General features: G+C 42.8%; 1 protein-coding gene across 1 annotated transcript in view; it reads left to right on the top strand.

The window, feature by feature from the left end:
* The first annotated feature begins 113 nt into the window (after nt 1-113).
* The window catches only part of LOC142132160 (piwi-like protein 1), a 51,250-nt gene continuing 33,428 nt past the window's right edge, over nt 114-17,935 (top strand). The window contains exons 1-2 of the mRNA XM_075194421.1: nt 114-219; nt 4,209-4,286. Coding sequence (XP_075050522.1) covers nt 4,218-4,286 — 69 coding nt within the window. The 5' untranslated portion in view covers nt 114-219; nt 4,209-4,217. The remainder of the gene's footprint in view (nt 220-4,208; nt 4,287-17,935) is intronic.

Below are 17,935 nucleotides of genomic sequence, written 5' to 3'. Positions count from 1 at the left end.
GATCATTGCCCAACACAAAGATGGTCGCGAGGCTTCTCTTTACTTAGTAACTAATCAGCGCATGCGCAATGGGAGAACCCAGCGGGGAGGGGAACAAACAGAAAAAGCCCGACCGTTAGACGGCGCATGCACAGTGGCAGCCGTTAGAGAGTTATTAAGCTGCGCATGCGCGGTGTCACAAAGCGTCAATCTGAGTGAGCGTTGGTGAGAGAGAGACGGGTGAGGCGGGTGTTGTGTCATTCCCGGGTAACTGTCGGTGTAGACACCCTGTTGTGGTAGTACTAGAAGTCCCAGCGTGCTTCCTGACACCTAGTGGGAGACACGGTGCCTGGCAGTGCTGCTGGATGGGTGTTATCAGGATATGGGCAGTCTGTGCTGTCTATTATAGTATATAAAGCAGCAGTGTCCTGTAATACGTGTTATTACACATGAGGGAGCCAGTTATATGATGAGATGTTTATTACACTGGTATTGTATCAGCTCCTGTTACTCCTCTGTAAATGCCATGCACAGTTATTTAGCATGGTGGCTCAGTGGGTAACACTCCTGCCTCAGTGCTGGGGCCATGGGTTACATTCCTGACCATGGTCCTATCTCTGGAGTCTGTATGTTCCCCCTGTGTTTGTGTGAGTTCCCTCCCATACTCAAATCATAATAGTGAGTGACATATATTCTCTGTACAGCACTGTGGAATTAGTGGATATATTATATATATATAATCTATCTATCTCTATCATGTTTCTGTAGTACCAGCATGCTTAACAGTGGAGCTATCTCAGGGGAAGGCTTTTATTTAGCCAGTATAACACATTTATATTCTACTTTTCAGTCTATTATAAGGAACTTATTTCAGCAATGTTAATGCATTGTTTTGGGATTTTGCTTTACTTTTTGTCTTTCTGGTGAATTACTCCAACACCAGTTACTACAATTGGAAAGCAATAGCTGGTGGCATGTTTTGGGGGTGAAGTGACACTGCTGAGCAATACCCTACTATTGTTCTGTAAGTAGATCACCCCCAATCATCTGAAGCTGTGTGTGGTGGTTGGTCAAGTAACGGCTGTCAGGCCTGTTGTAGCTCTTGGCACTGATTGGAAGAGAACGTACAATATTCTCAATAAGATCATTTGTTGGGTTTAGTTATGTTAACCTCTTTTGTGCTTTTATGATACTTTTTATTTGGAATAATTTTTATTTTAACACCTTTGTGCTTATACTGATGTGTACAGGCCTTTCCAGTTGTCATGCAATTCATTTTGAAATTGATCATGGTGGACTCTTAATGGTCCATGAAGACCAAAGCCACTGGTTGATGATTGGCATCTAGTGTAGAGAATAAATGGTGCGGTTATGTGGCATTTCAAAAATCCTGACTAGGCACCAGTAACAGTTTGTTTTCCATATCACAGGTGGGTAAAAGGAGAGTTCATGGTTAAAGGTTTAGTTTAACAGAGCTGACCCTTCTTCTCTGTCAAGCCATGAGAACCACACAATGAAACCATTATCCCTGGGGCTCCTCTGTATCTGAACTTGGTCTTTGCATATTTGGCTGGATAGGAGTGTTAACCAGCTGAATTTGCCTGCTGATTGGTGTGTAACCCTGTGGACTAATATAATGGAGAACTGGGAAAAATCATTTCAACGTGTGTTTATTGTAAATATTAAAATGAAGTGTGGATTCATGGTCTTTTAGTCACTTATTTTTTTCCTTAGAGCGTACCCTGTAAAGCTGTTTCTTAGTTTTATTTATCTCCTTCACCACTGAATATTCTGGTTTTTTTTTTTTTTTTTTTTTTTTTAAGTTATATTCTAACATCAATATCGATAATTTGTGTGTAACCTACACAAACCTTGTTTTTTTTCCAGAAGATTTTGAATTTTCAGGAAATGCCTTTAGTTTGCTCATACCTACAGAAAAAATACCTAAAATGTTAACGTCACAAACAATTACTTTGTGGTTCTTGCTTTGGCATCAATCCACCTATCCAAAACTGCTAAAGGCAGGATTCTACACACAGTTTTTCAGGATAAAATCTACACTTTAAAATAACAGCACTGGGTTCATGAGTTCGATTCCCAACCATGACCTTTATATGTGTGGAGTTTGTATGTTCTCCATGTGTTTTATTTGCTCCGGGTTCTCCGGTTTCCTCACACACTCCAAAACCATACTAGTAGGTTAATTGGCTGCTATCAAATTGACCATAGTCTCTCTCTTTGTCTGTGTGTATCTATGTTAGGGAATTTAGACTGTAAGCTCCAATGGGGTAGGGACTGATGTGAGTTCTATGTACAGCGCTGCGGAATTGGTGGCGCTATATAAATAACTGATGATGAAACTAGTGTTTTGTAGTTTGCACTGTTTTGAATGAAACTCATAAAATGTGTAGGAACAATATGGGTAGCCAAGAAGGCATACCATTTTGAAATCTAAACAACCTAGTAACCAGTAAATACTGAGTGTGGGCACTTTATTTGGAAGAGGGGACTCCCCTCTTTCAATTGAGGGTAACCCAGTGTGTCTGGGTTGCCAGGATGTGGGAGATCTGTGCATTACAAAACCCCTCCCAAATACTGGCCTCCTTAATGTTTCTGTAGTGTGTTATTCTCTGGTGAGCTCCAAACTAGTAAGATGTCATGTGCATAGAAAGAGGAGTCTACCCTGATTCGAATAAGGGGGACCCTGATTTTTTTTAAATTATTTAATTTTTGAAGCCAGGATAGCGGATGTCTCCTCTGACTCCATCACTGGACTTCTAATTATTTTTGTTGTGTAGGGCATTCATGTCGGGTGCGCCTGACTTTCTCGGTGATCACATTTAGTGCCCTCTCTCCATCCCTGGCTCTAAATTATTTTTTTGTAGGTACTGGGTGAAAAGTTTGGGCTTAATGACAAAACCATATTTACATGATTAAGCTGCTCCCCCATTGACTACTAATAGGAAATAACTGTAGGGACAGCTTAGTATAAGTTTACATTTTTGAACCCCCTCTGTGTGAAGGAAAAGTCCCACTTGTCTGAGCAGAAATGTTGGCCTATCTAGTTGTGGTTGCCTAGTTCATGTATTCTTCATGTGTCTACTCAATAAGATCAAGATTACCACCACTTTAGATCTCTTCCACAAGGAATTTCTAAGTTTGTAGGATTCAAGTAGATTTGAAATAACCTACGGGATGGTGAGGGTTAAATATGCCCTGACTCCATGCTTTGCTGCATGGATGTCACATGGCTTTAGAAGGTTGGACTAGTAGAATATCAAGTGTGGAGTAAATTGTTTGTTAAGTTGATTTATGGGTCAGTTAATAGGTGTTGGAGGATAAAGTTTATGCATGTTCTGGTACAAAGGTTTAGACTTGATTTTAACAGCTATATTATATGTACCTATTGGTTGGTGACTAAAATGTCAAGCAGAATACTGTGACTGAGTTTGGTAGGATGAAGATAGATTGAAGGTTTGGAGGAATTGGCCATAGTTGGAAACACATTCATTCATTGACTTGGATACAGAATTGGCTTATTGGCTTTTCCCTTTTTTTTCCCAGTTGAGATTGAAGTTTTCTAGGATTTGACGCCTCACCTGCAATCAGTGGTTGAAAGCTACCTGGAAAGGGTGGCATATCATGGCAGCAATGATAGTTTTATAAAAGGGTGTCAAACTTTTCAAACTAGCTGATCAAATGTAGATGGGCTATAAGGATAATTTAAAAGTACAAAACATAGATAACTACAAGGTCCGCCCTCTTGGTTTAATTACAAACAAAACCACTGTAGGTTGTTATAAATTCCTATTTAATTGTCTGCAAGTGTGCAATAGTAGTGCATGATGCAGTTATTGTATTTATGTATGTTGTTCGCGGTTTCAGTTTTACACAATGTCCTGTTCCAAACAGTACTTTATCAGAATGCCTCAGAACCAGAGTAGCAAGGAGACCTTTTTTTTCTTCTAGTAAAAAGCTGGGGCAAGTTTGACTTGCTGCTTCTCCTACTGCTATCTGGTAACAGTGGAGGTATTGGGTGCAAAGACTCACTGAAGCACTGCAGGAATGGCCCTTTAGTTTTAAATCAAATGTTTAGAAAGGGAGCTAAATAAGTTTTTAAACGTTTTATTATTCACAGTAGTATTACTGCAGAACAAAATAACTTTGCTTAAATAACTAAACAAACCGGATTTTGGAGTTCAAGAGCAAACAATTTATTTCTGTTGCAGGAACGAAAGATGACTGGGAGAGCTCGAGCCAGAGCCCGCGGGAGAGCACGTGGTCAGGAGCCGGCCCAGCCTGGACAGGTGCTTTTCATGTTGCAAAACTGTACTAGTTATGTCCACCCACAAAGAGTATTTGTAATCACCAGCCCCCCTCACCCTAACATGCAGAAGTGTTCCACTGCTAAAGAGCCTTGCAGTTCAGGAGTATTAACTTGAATCGTCTCCATGTCAACATAATTGAAAAGTAAACAGCCGTCACTATTTCCCCTCTCTCCTGTTGATAAAAGTTGTTCCAGGAATGTGCGTATGGTGATTACCTAAAGGGCAGGTGTCCCCGGCATGGGAGCCTCACAGCACTGCAAGCTGTTGCTGCTGGTATATGAAAATGCACTTTTTGAGTGGACATATTTAAAGTTGTGTCTCTAACCAATCAATTTGTAAACTATTTTTCTCTTTCATCCATCTGGGGGACACTCCTTAACCATAGGGTTGAGTCGGGGGGAGGAGTCTGGCACCCAAAGAGTTAACTTTTTTCAGCTGACAGCATATCACCCCCGCCAATTCCCACATACCTCAGTTTGAATTGGGTGCCCTTAGAAGAAGGTTGCACCTGAAGAGCCCCAAGAAAGACAGTGAACAGGGTTCACTGGTTATAGGTTTTTTCCTTTTCTTTTGCAGTTTTTTTTCTTTTGACAGTGGCGAGAGACTCCGTGTAAACGGAGCTGAATTGTGGGAGAAGTGCCTGTCGGGGGGATGGCGGCCCCGCTGACAGAGAGGTAAGAAGCGCTTCTCACAGCGGGAAGCAGTTGGCAAGAGACTCTCCCCGCTGATGCAGGACGGGCGCTGCCATTAGGCAGAGAACGCCTTTACTGCTGAGGTTCCCCGGAAGCAAGCTGGAGTATACCAAGTTCCTCCTCCCTTGGGGATGGCAGTGAAGTCTTGAGGATGGCGCGCTTTGAATAGCGCTAGCGGGGAACACATTCTAACAGGTTTTCCCCTAATATAAGAGAAAGGGCAAAACGCTGTTAAAGTAAACAACACAGAAGAAGAGCCAGTGGAAGGGGAATGTGTTTGAGGAACACCCCTTCTCCCCCCCCCCCCCCCCCCCCCCGATGCAACAGTCATTTGGAGAGAAGTGCACTGTTGACACATCTTCCACGCTAAGTATCACTTTGTTTCTTCTGTGTATGCATGTGTATTATAAGACTATGAGGTGTTGAGAGAACTGTGTTTAAGGAAAACTATAAAGTTCTCCAAACCTGTCTTATTTAATTAGAAATACTATGATATGAAAAATAACCTAGTCTGTATTTTCTGATAAAGGTTGTGGAAGTGTTTGGGCGTGCCAAACATATTGTCTGTTCCAAATGTAATGCTAAATGGGCCCAGGTGTTCTGTGCTAATTGCAGTCATTACTGAAAAACCTGTTGCAGCCTTTCAGCTTGACTAATTATACCTTATACTCTCTATATAGAGGAAAAGGAACAGAAATACTATCTTTTGACTGGTTCATAGATAAATATGTACCTGTATTTTGCTGTGTGGTAGCAAAATGTGAGAAAGATAAAGCAACAGGATTTCAACTAAGTAGAATGGGGAAATCGCTGTTAGCAGAGACACAGAAGGAGATTCCAGTGGTAGGGGAATGTGTTGAGAAGCACCTCTTCCCCTCCCCCCGCTGAGTGAGCACGTGGAAGATCCCTTTTTGGCGCCAAGCTTTAAAAGGAGGACAGTTGCAGCAGTCATTTGAAGAGAAGTGCACTGTTGACAAATATCTTCCCCGCTGAGTATCACTTTTATTTCTTCTGTGTGTATGTGTGTGCATGTGTAGACATGTATATTATAAGACAATGATGTGTTGAGAGAACTGTTGTTTATGAGAAAACTATAAAGTTCTCCAAGCCTGTCTTATTTAAATCAGAAATACTATGATATGTTAATATAACCTAATCTGTATTTTCTGATAAATTGGAGAAGTGTTTGTGAATTTTGAAACGTGATTTAGTTTTTCTTGAGATGGCTTACCCTGACTATCAGGGAGGCTTATATCCGTATTAATCTCTCTGTGCCGAAACGTATTGTTGCCCATTCTACCTGGTCGGTTGGGGCGTCTTGGGCGGCTCGTAATGGAGCCACGGCGGACCAGCTGTGCAGAGTAGCCACCTGGTCCTCGGTCCATACCTTTACGAAATTCTACCAATTTAATATATTTGCTTCTGGGGACGCCTCCTTTGGCCGTAGTGTTCTGCGTGCAAGGAGATCAGAGCGGTCCCACCCTTCAGAGGGATTGCTTTTGTAAGTCCCCAAGGTTAAGTAGTGTCCCCCAGATGGATGAAAGAGAAAACGGGATTTATACTTACCATACATCTTCTTCTCTGAGTCCATCTGGGGGACACTCCGATTTCCCCCCTGTCTTTTCGTTGTTTTGTCTCCACTCCCCCCTCTGTTGAGTGGTGTGTCTTGGCTGATTGGCCTATCTTCCTAATGGCTTTTGTAATCAAACTGAGGTATGTGGGAATTGGCGGGGGTGATATGCTGTCAGCTGAAAAAAGTTAACTCTTTGGGTGCCAGACTCCTCCCCCCGACTCAACCCCCATGGTTAAGGAGTGTCCCCCAGATGGACTCAGAGAAAAAGATTTATCGTAAGTATAAATCCCGTTTTTTTTCTCGCCTGTATCAAGTAAGTTTGGAAAGATTAGTCTGGGCTCTCATATTCTTTCCTCCCTTACCTATTGACTAATAGTTTAGCAGGTACTCGCCAAAACCTGATTCTTTTTACTCTGTTGCAATAAAGTTGAAGTTGCAATCCTGTCTACTAACATTTTCACGGATTTGTTACTTCACCTTCATCTCTAGTGATCAGCACTGTCAAAAGTCAGCTTAATTATTCAGTGTATTTATTTTAAACCGTTTTAATGTGGTGGTTGGGATTATGGAAAGCCATTGGGTGAGGTGGCACAGAAAAGGTGCTTTTTAAGGCAGAAAAAAAGTGAATCTCAGCCTGGTTGGGTGAAGTAACCTGCTCTAGTTTCCACCATAAGACAGCAGAATGTTTGGAGACTTGTACATCCTCTTGTGACCTGGCAAATATACTAAAAAGAAAATTTTAAAAAAAAATTGCGTAATATTCTCTGCATTTATAACCTGAGGAAGTTGGCTCATGTTTAATGAATGCTATCTTTTACTATACATCTTCTATACATTTTTCAGCATTCCAGTAAATTTCTGTAACATCGAAGTGCATGTAGTCTTCAAACCGTTTGATATTTGGTTCTGTGTGAAATACTAGACCCCCTATGGTACAATCCAACCAGGTTGTTTCGGGGGCAAACACAGGATTTCTAGAGAAGGTTCGCCGTGCCACGCCGCCTGTGGTCGTGGCTGTAATTGTAGACCGTGCTTGGCTGCTCTCCCAACTCTTCCTATCCCCAACATATACATGGGCAGTTCTGTGTGCACTGTTGGGTGCATGCAGCTTCCCCTTAATGAGTAGAGCTGTGTTAAGCCGGATATACCTCTCAACTGTCCCTACAGTCAGTGTGTCGGTCCCTAATATTGGGAAAGACCACCAGAATCGGTACAGTTTGCGGACTGTCCTGCTTTCTCCTACCTGTTCTTCCGGATTTCACTATTTATTGCTGCTGCTCGTGTCCTAAGCTCAGTTGCTGATTTTTCTGGATCCTGGAATGTTGGGTTCCTGTTAGGACAATGGACAGGTGTATGAGAGATAGCAAGCCTAGCAATGAGTGAACTCAATAGACCTCCCTCCTCCAAAGCAGCCCATGTTTAATAATTAGGCCTCCCAGCAACCATCCCAGACATTAAACTAATGGCATTCACCTTTAATAATCCAGTTTCCCTTCAAACAATCCCAACATTAATATTTACATTTAATAAACATATTTATTCACAAACCTTAAATTGGCGTTCACTTTTAAGATTTGGCAAATTCTTCTCCCCAAACTCAGCCACATACTTAATTTATTGCACCCATATCACCCCAGCATTAAGTGACTAGTTCCATCATCGCACCCTAAATTAATAGGTCTACTGTAGCCCTACTATTAAACTTACCCCCAACATCACCCCACCAATAAATTAAAAGTTCACTCTTGACTTACTATGAAATCAATATTTCACACCCCACACTTACATTAACACCCCTCCCCCACACTTATATTAAAATACTCTCCAAGGCAGGCTTCATTTTTAATACAGGTTCACCACAATAACTAGTCATAACTTTCAACTAGAATGTAAATAGTTATAAATTACTTGTTTTTTGGAGATCACACTGCAACTATTGTACTTAAACATTAAATCTTCCCACTTAGAGTAAAAGCTCCTTCCCCTCATTGTGATACTTACATGAGAACAAACACTTACCACCTTTATCCAGTGCTGTGTCTTGTGTCCTGCTGCTGCCTGTGAGACGAGCTGGCAGTAGGATAGATTGGGGTGCGGACAGTGCAGATAGAAACCATCTGCAGACACAAGCTGTAAAGGGGACAGTCACCAAGCATATGGTGTCCCCAATACGCGCCCCTGCGTCCACTTTGCCGCCTCAAACTAGTACTTGAGGAGGGAAGGGGAACATTCTCCTTTTATATGTTGGAACCTAACTGGTCAAGTTTATTGAACTAATTAGACTATCTTTCTAGAAAGACTGAGGGCTTCAAGCTCTTCAAAATTAAATTGTCCTACCCCCTCTCCCCCGGCATCATTTTGAACACCACGAGAGATCAAATCTAGAGTAGTTTAGTCTATTATCATTTTATGCCAACTAATATTGCCAGACTACAGGTTTTTATGTAAAATCCAAATGGTTTAAGAAGAAATAATTGTTTTGGTGGGGAAATAAACTCACCTGGATAAAACCTTTGTCTCCTCTATATTGTGGAGCCTTTTTTCCAGGGTGAGCTGGAGCTGTGGGGATCTTTACTACCTAGGAAGACCCCTATTCCTCTCCCTGGCTTATTCTCCTTTGATGACCTCTTAGACCAGCATAAGGGGATTTCATCTAACTTGAGGATTTTTATTTTTTTTTGGGGGGGGGGGTGTATTTTGATTGATGTACTCACATTTCTTTTGTTTTTTCTTTTTTTTGCAGGCGACGCTCCTTACTGGCAAGTGGGTTCTGCTCTTAAAATACCCTTTGGTGTTGTCCTCTCTGTGAGGATTGAGTAACCTCATTTGGACATTTTTATGTCATGTAGTCTCTTGTGATACTTTGGTATTGTATTGTAGATTTATACCTGTCACCTCCTGAAGAACATGCATCACTCTCCTCTATAATGGTTAAGTTTGCCCAAACTTTTAATAACCTCATCCCATGCATAGGTGCAAGACTCCTCCAATGCAAAGAATTTTGTTGTCATAGACCAACTTCAAAAATCAATCCCTCCAGTGTTCTCCCCCGCACCTATTTCCTGGTTGTCCACCCGGCTGGTTTTACTTGCCACCTGGCTCTTGGAGCCCAACAGAGTCCTATTCTAATAAGAGTAAAACTGGTTTATTCTGTTAAAACAGGCACAATGTGAGCACTACAGCCAGCAGTGTGTTAGATCACTGACCACCAGTCTGACCGGTCCTGGCAGGTGTGGGCAATAACCTCCTATATTTTTCAATACCACTGCAAAGTATTACACTGCCCCCACACAGCTTTTTTTTAATGCCAACTGGCTGGCAACATTTTCTGGGGAGAACACTGCCGTTCCATACTCGCTGATACAAACTCTGCTTTACAAGTAGCTCTTTACTTTTCCATCCAGTAACTATATATTCTTCTGCCTTATGTATCAAGCACTTTTTTTTTTTTTGCTCCCAAATGTTAATTACAATTACTCTTATCAATTAATGTTGCCTAAGTAAATCCCTGTCCTCTTTACATCACATACGTTGAGAGATGGCTTAAACAATGGTTGCATGGGAAGCTAGTCTTCAAAATATCAGCTACACGTCCACTCTCCCAAAGATTGTAACTTTATCAGTGTTTTCTCCCAAAGCCTCAGGAAAAACCGCTTCCAGTAAGGTTTTGTCTCTTTACTCTTCCAGGTCTATCTCGGATATGTTATGTTTTCTATCCTCTTATATACAGGTCACGGTACTTCAAACTGACTTAATATGCTCACAATTGAACTAGTACAATATATATTATTCTTTTGCTTATTAGACTATTGGGCTTTTCATCTTTACATTTGTTTTTCATATTTACATTTAATCAGACTATACAATTGTCTTGATGGCAAAATACACCTGGATATGATGACCATCTTAGTAGTTGAGCTCTTCACTAAAAGGGTTAATGTGTAAGAAAAATAAAAAAAACCTTTTGGAATGGACAGTTCAGACATTATTAGAACACACCATATAGTTATTCTGCACAGAAATTTCTACGGTCTTAAACATCTTTTTCATTAGAGCCTATTGGGCGTCCTCCTAACTCATCTACTGTCCTCCACACACCTCTCCTAAGTGTTGCTGTCTTGTCTGTCCCTGCTATGTAGAGTGTAGATCTCATGAGCATGGCCCTCTTTGCCCATGTTTTCCTTCATTTACTACTGAATCCATCTGCACACCCATGCCAAGCTCCTCTGCACTCGGCCTATCTGTTGCTCTCGTGCTCCTAGGCACATACATGCTCCACACTACTTTTGTCCCCTTCCCCTCTGCATTTCCTGCTGTATGGATCGGTGTTTGGTTTTCCTCTTATGTAGCGGTTATATGCTAAACGTATGTCTTGCGTATGCTGCTTATTCTTTATGTAATTTTGTTTTTGCTCCTCCCCTCCACCTTGCGCGTGGCACCATATTAAATTAATGAAAATATCCTGTTAGATTGTGGCAGTCTCCTGTATCATGTTATGTTGCTTTGTATCATAATACCCTCAATGTACAGTGCTGTATAATGTTGATGCTTAAATAAAGGATAATAGCTTGATCCTGCTAAATTGAGGTGACTGACTATACTGTGTTAAGGAAATATTTTCTTTACCAATACATTCCACCTTGCTGGACTCTGAAAATGGCAGTTACAAGGTATGTTTATACCATTGTTGAACTTCCCTATGAGCTTTAGTATTGTCTGTATGATTTGTTTCCACTTCTAGGGTCATATTGGACCATGCTCACCAGGGAGTTTGTCTAAACCCTTCAGCATTGATACATTGTTCTGACTGGTTTCACTGTTGGATTTCAGAGTGGGCAAAAAGACTGGTTAAGCCCTATAGAGCAATACATTCACACACATGCAATACACCCTTCCTGATGGTGAAGGCTCAAATTAAATATTAAACTGATAAATATGAATGTACATTATTTCCCCTCGGGCAAGTGTTTAAAAATGTTTGGTCTGTTGGTAATTGGGTTAAGCTCAGACCACCTTTCAGAAAACTTCTTTAAAATATACAGATGACAGCCATGCATTCCTTCTGATCATTCATGTCCTTTCCTACTTAGAGTAGACTGTCTAATTAAGGGTTTGTAAAAACAAAGTTCTCCAGTTGGTGTAAACTAGAAAACCTTTTAGGTGAATGCAAAGGTTAAAGGCTACCTATGCATGTATATAGGAAAGATTAACTCCAAAACGTGCTGTCATATTTTGGAAAATCAATGTGCCACGCTCTACTGGGGGGATGCACAAGGGTTTGTACAGGAAAACCACAGTAGCCCCATATATTTTCGAGTGATAGTTGATAATGTTGTAATTCCATCATATTGTATATGTAAATGTCCGAGAGGTTATGATGTGTTTATTGCAGGGGAGTTGTCTGGGATATGTCCAAGAAAAGTTGTGGAAGGTGAAAACTTCAGGACTGAGTTTAGACAAACTGTAATTGACACCCAGACGACATTTCATCTCCTACATTAGCACTGCACCTCTGAAAGCCCTGCCAGTAAAATCCAGATTAAATGGCTTGTGTGTGTGTGTGTGTGTGTGTGTGTGTGTGTGTGTGTGTGTGTGGACAGATTGTCAGCTCTTCATCATCATCCTCATTTATTTATATAGCGCCACTAATTGCACAGCGCTGTACAGAGAAGTCACTCACATCAGTCCCTGCCCCATTGGGGCTTACAGTCTAAACACACACACACCCTACCAGTATGTTTACACACACACACACACACACTATGTTTTTGGAGCTCTTGGGGCTTAATCTAATTGAAGGACTGCCCATTTAATTCTACCGTGTTCCAGATATACAGACTATGATATGTAAAGTTTTGTTCTCTGTAATTTCATCCCGTTTGTGTTTACAACTGCATTGCATTTTTTTTGTATGTCATTTATTAAATTTTTTTCATCCTTGTGCTTTTGTATATCTAAAATTGAAAAAAAAAACCTCTAAAATTAAGTTTTGTCCTTGATACATTTAATTAATCCATTAGCCTTTTATGAAGAACATTGCTTGACTGTTAACCCTTTGACTGCTGGTGTGAATTTTTAATCCATTTGACTTACAAGCCTAGTATGTCAGCGTGGACATCTGTAAGAGTATTGATATGTTAAGCCTTTGATTGCTGGTGTGCATTGCTAACCTGTGTAACAGTGTTCTCCCCAGCCAGGTTGCATTAAGAAGCACCTGCCCGGACTAGTGGTCTAACACACACACTGCTGGCTGTAGTGCTCATAGTGCCTGTTATAGGAGAAACAATGGTTTATTATATTATAAGACTGTGTTGGGCTCCAAGAGCCCTGTGGCAAGTAAAAATAGCTGGGTTGAGCACTCGTGAAATAGGTGCTGGGGAGACCACTGAACAACGATTATAGTGTGACAGTATATGGGGTTCCTGTTACTCTTATTCAATTGTGGCAGATTATAGGTGTGTGTGTGTATTTGGGGGAGATTCAGCAAGTCTCTAATGTGTGTGATAGGGGAGCTAAAGAATTGGCATTTACTTTATAGGGTTACAAATGATTCCAGTACTTGAGTCATGTTCCTGACACTGACCAGTTATGTGCACTACAATAAACTTTCTCCCCTTGATATGAGATCCTCCTAATCACTGGTACTGACGGGTTGTTCTTCTAATGATTAAAACCAACTTTATTAATGTATATGCAATACGTTCTCTATAGCAGCAGTTGAAATGGCATATCTAGCCCTGTTTCTCGATTATCCTCTGGAGGACACAGGACCCTGTGAATAAATATTTAAAAAAAAGTATTAATATCTTAAAGGATATAAAGTGCAAACTACTCAGCAAGTTCCTTCACTCCTGACTGATTTCAGCTATATAGATACAGATAGCCAGCAGCTCTGCTTTCCTGTGTCCCCATCTGCAGGGAAGTACTCTAGTTGGGGTGGGATTGCATAGGAGGGTTGAATAATTATTTCCTGCGCTTTGCTGGTGTCTCTCTACTTCACTTTTCTGTTTCCTACCACTGGGGGACACTGCGACACATTGGGGGTATAGTAGTGGGTATGGGAGTTCAGGCACTAAAACTCTATGGATTTTACGCTCCTCCTCTACTATGCCCCTCCTTTCCTGGGGAACTCAGTTTTGTGTTTTTAGTGCCTTAGGAGTCAGGTCATTGGGGTATAGGCTCCTGCTTATACCCTGTTTAGTTAGATTTGTACATGTTTTTATTTTCTTTTTTCTTATCGGGGTGTCCGCGGGGATCGATTCCCAAGACCCAGAGAGAGTGAACAGTCCTGGACTTCCTTCACTCTGATCCCCGCACAAGGTAAGAAGTAGCTGTGCCCTATATCTTCCTTGCACCTTCTTGCCGGCAGTTCAATCCCCTAGACACAAGCTTAAAGATATTTTAGTATTTTGGCAGCCATTAGGGCTTTAGGTGCCCATACAGTTATATAGCTTGGGGCACTGTATAATTAGGTCGCGCATGGGGCGATAAGGGATCTATCTCTCCCCGCCGACGGACTATTTTTATTTTTTATTATTGCAATAATGTCCAACAAAGAGACCTCTGACAAGGGACCCTCTGGAGTGTCTGTGATGTATTTTGTTTGTGCCAAATGTAGAGCTAAGCTTCCATCTGGACAGCATGATAAAATTGCCCTCTGTGCAGCATGCGAGACAGCAGCACTCGAGCGTCCCGCCTCGGTACAGTCAACGGCAGTCATGGAAGAGCCACTCTGGGTGAAATCCTTTGCCGCCAGCATGGAAAGGTTTACCGATGTGATGTTGAAAGCCGCTGAGGTACGTGAACACACAGGTAATCGGCATAGCTCAAAATTCAGCAGAGCAGCGGGCCGCACGTATAGAGGCCTCACAGGGCATCCCTATAGACAGTGCAGGCACATCATCCCAGGGTTCTGCAACTCGGAGTGAGGAGCGTCTGCTTGCAGTCTCCCGCGGGTCCAAATGGGGCACAAGGGATGATATTAGGGTGCGTTCTCTAGCTTCTGATCATTCCTTGGATGAGGAAGCGGATTTAGAGCTGGAGGCCTCGGCCAGTAATGTGGACAGCCTTATCCTAGGTATTAGACATACCTTAGGGTTTCCAGAGCCTGAACCTTCGGCTCCTGCAGGTTTTTCCATTTTTAAAAGGTCTAAGTCTCAGTTGACATCCTTTCCTACCTCTTCTCAGATGGTGGAAATGGTAACGGACGCCTGGGTAACACCAGGGAAACAGTTCTTGATGCCAGCTAGATTCAAGAGTTTTTATCTCTTCCAGCGGAAGACTCAATTAAATGGGAGGCGTCTCCTAGGGTGGACACACCTATTGCCCGTTTATTCTCATCCTCAGCCATCCCTACACAAGAGCGGGTGTCTTTGAGAGATCCTACGGATAAAAAGTGCGACCACGCTCTCCGTGGTTCAGATGTGGGCGGAGCAGTTAATTGAGGCAATTCAAAATAACACTCCGCGGGCAGACCTCCTCTTCCTAGCTCAGCATATTCAGGAGAGTTCGGATTATGTGGGTCAGGCCTCCATGGATGCAATAACTATGAATGCCAGAATAGGCAGTTTAATTATTGCATTACAACGTTCCTTATGATTACATTTGTGGACCACGGACGCAGAGTCCAAAAGGTCGTTGGAGGTTTTGCCTTTTGATGGAGTCACTCTGTTCGGTGCGGAGTTGGAGAAGGTAATTGAGGCGGCCACCAGGTAATGTTCTCCCCATGGGTTCTCGCAGACCTCGGCAGGCTCGGTTTCGTTACTTTCGCCCCTTCTCCCGAGCTCGGAGTGGTACTCCCAGGAGCTAGCCTCCAGCCCCTAGAGGAGGGAGCAGTAGAGGCAGGGGTGCTGCCAGAAGAGGAGCTTCACACCCTAGTGATAAGCCCTCGGCATGACTTCTACGCCCCCCACTCAGGTATCGGGGGTGGGGGCACGTCTGCTTCGCTTCAGGCGTCAGTGGTGGTCAGCCACGATTGACGCTTGGACGCTTGGTTTCCGCCATCTTGGTAGCCCCTCATTGGCCTCGCAGGGCTTGGTTCTCGGACATTCTAAAAATGTCCATGGGTCCGTCGTTTTGTCTGCCCTTGCGTCCAGACTTTCTAGTTCAGGGCCCCCTTCTTTGCCACGATTAAATCGGCTACCTTTGACGGCGTGGCGATTAAATCGTTAGTCCTAAAGGCAAAGGGGTTCTCGTCTCGGGTCGTTAACACCATGATCAGAGCTAGAAAGTCATCTTCCTCCGCCATATATCACAGAGTCTGGAAAGTATACATTCTCTGGTGTGAGTCGTGGGGAGTCCATACTTCCAGGTTTAGCCTGCCCAGGTTGTTGGACTTCTTGCAGGAGGGTCTTGATAAAGGACTCCATTTGGGTTCGCTTAAAGTACAGGTGTCGGCGCTCTCGATTTATTTTCAGAGAAAGCTGGCGTCTCTCAGCGAGATCCAGACCTTCTTGCAGGGGGTTCTTCATATTCAGCCACTGTTTATTCATCCGATGGAACCCTGGGATCTAAATTTGGTGCTCAGGGCCCTTTGCCTTCCGCCATTTGAGCCTCTTCAGACGGCAGAGTTACACCATCTAACTTGGAAGACGGTTTTTCTCTTAGCTATTTCATCTGCTAGGAGAGTGTCGGAGCTGGCAGCTGTTTGTTGTTGTTCTCCCTTCCTGGTGTTCCACGAGGATAGGGCGGTCCTTCGCACAAAACCCTCCTTTGTTCCAAAGGTCGTCTCTCGATTCCATTTAAATCAGGAGATTGTAGTTCCGACGTTCTAGCCTGGTTCACCTTCTCCTTCCACGTCTTCTGAGTCCTTGGATTATGACTTACAGTTGCTGGATGTAGTTTGGGCTCTCCGGTATTATGTAGACCGTACAGCTTCGGTTCGCAAGACAAAGGATCTTTGTCTTATATAATGCAAAAAAGCGCGGCTGGCCAGCATCTAAACAGGCTATTGCGCGGTGGATCACTTCTACCATCAGTCTGGCATATGTTCGAGCATCTAAGCCTATTCCTCATTTGTTGAGCGCACTCTACCAGGGCGGTTGGTGCTTCTTGGGCGGTGCGTCATGGTGCTTCGGCTGAACAGCTTTGCAAAGCGGCCACTTGGTCATCTGTTCATACCTTTGCGAAGTTCTACAGATTGCCGGAAAGTTTTACGCACAGCAGTTCCAGAGCGTTCCCTCCCTTAGGGGCAGCTTTGGTATGTCCCCAATGTGTCTCAGTGTCCCCCAGTGGTAGGAAAGAGAAAAGAAGATTTTTACTCATGGTAAAATCAATTTCTCTTGCTCCACTGGGGGACACTGCGCTCCCTCACTTGCTCTGTAAATAGTTTATGTGAATGTTATGCCTCTATTCTTTGCCCTTTTAGGGCTTCTCCTTATAGTACACTTGGTTAGTCAAAACTGAGTTCTCCAGGAGAGGAGGGGAGTAAAAACCATACAGTTTTAGTGCCTGAACTCCCATACCCACTACTATAGCCCCAATGTGTCGCAGTGTCCCCCAGTGGAGCAAGAGAAACTGATTTTATGGTGAGTAAAAAATCTTCTTTTTTCTGCATGTGTCCACTGTGTCTGCCTTTTATCCACAAGAATTGGAAAATAAAGAACAATTCCAGGTCTAGGGGCTTCCTCTGTGACTTTTTACACTTGTGCAAAATGTCTGGTCTGGGTGCTTTTGCGAGGTGTAACCAGCCTGGGCTACACTTTTAAGTCCATTTCAGAGCTTGCGGTGCTTTCTCTGGATGAAGGTGACTGGACTTGTCGCTCCACCTGTTTTGCTGATTCTTCATTGTATGACCCTATATGTCTGTGTATTCAGCCAGGGATACAAAGTCTGGTCAAAATTTTCTTTCAGAGCGAAGTCGTGGAAACGTCAGTTCTTCCTTGATCTTGTCCTGGAGAAAGTCTGATATAAATGCTCCTTCCAAGAAGGCGAAGTAGCAGAAGAAATATATATTGAGGGAACCTCTTGTTTTGATGAGGATTCTGTAAAATGGAATGGGGGTGGTGTATGAGGTTCAGCGACGCATCCAAAAGTTAGGAAAACCTGACAAAATGCTGTTTAAGAGGAAGAAAAAGCAGTTGCTTTCCTTCCTTTCTGTAAATGGACAAACTGTGTGAGGTGTGTTCCAAACCTGAATGTAAGTTTCAAACTACACAAATTACAGACCCTTGACTATCATTTACCATAAGAGGATACGGATAAAGAGGGAACTCCACCTACGGTGGACGCCCCTGCAGCACAGCTATATAAGGTGATCAGTAAACCTAATGTAATGACGGTACAGATGGGAAATTTGAGACCATTAAGTCCATTTATGTAGTGGCTGGTGCCTCTTTGAGACCCATTTTATGTTCTATTGGGTA

The sequence above is a fragment of the Mixophyes fleayi genome, unplaced genomic scaffold, assembly GCF_038048845.1.
Source record: "Mixophyes fleayi isolate aMixFle1 unplaced genomic scaffold, aMixFle1.hap1 Scaffold_356, whole genome shotgun sequence".
NCBI classification, from domain to species: domain Eukaryota; kingdom Metazoa; phylum Chordata; class Amphibia; order Anura; family Limnodynastidae; genus Mixophyes; species Mixophyes fleayi.
Note: the sequence above shows the minus strand (reverse complement) of the source record. Positions and strands in the feature narration are given on the sequence as shown.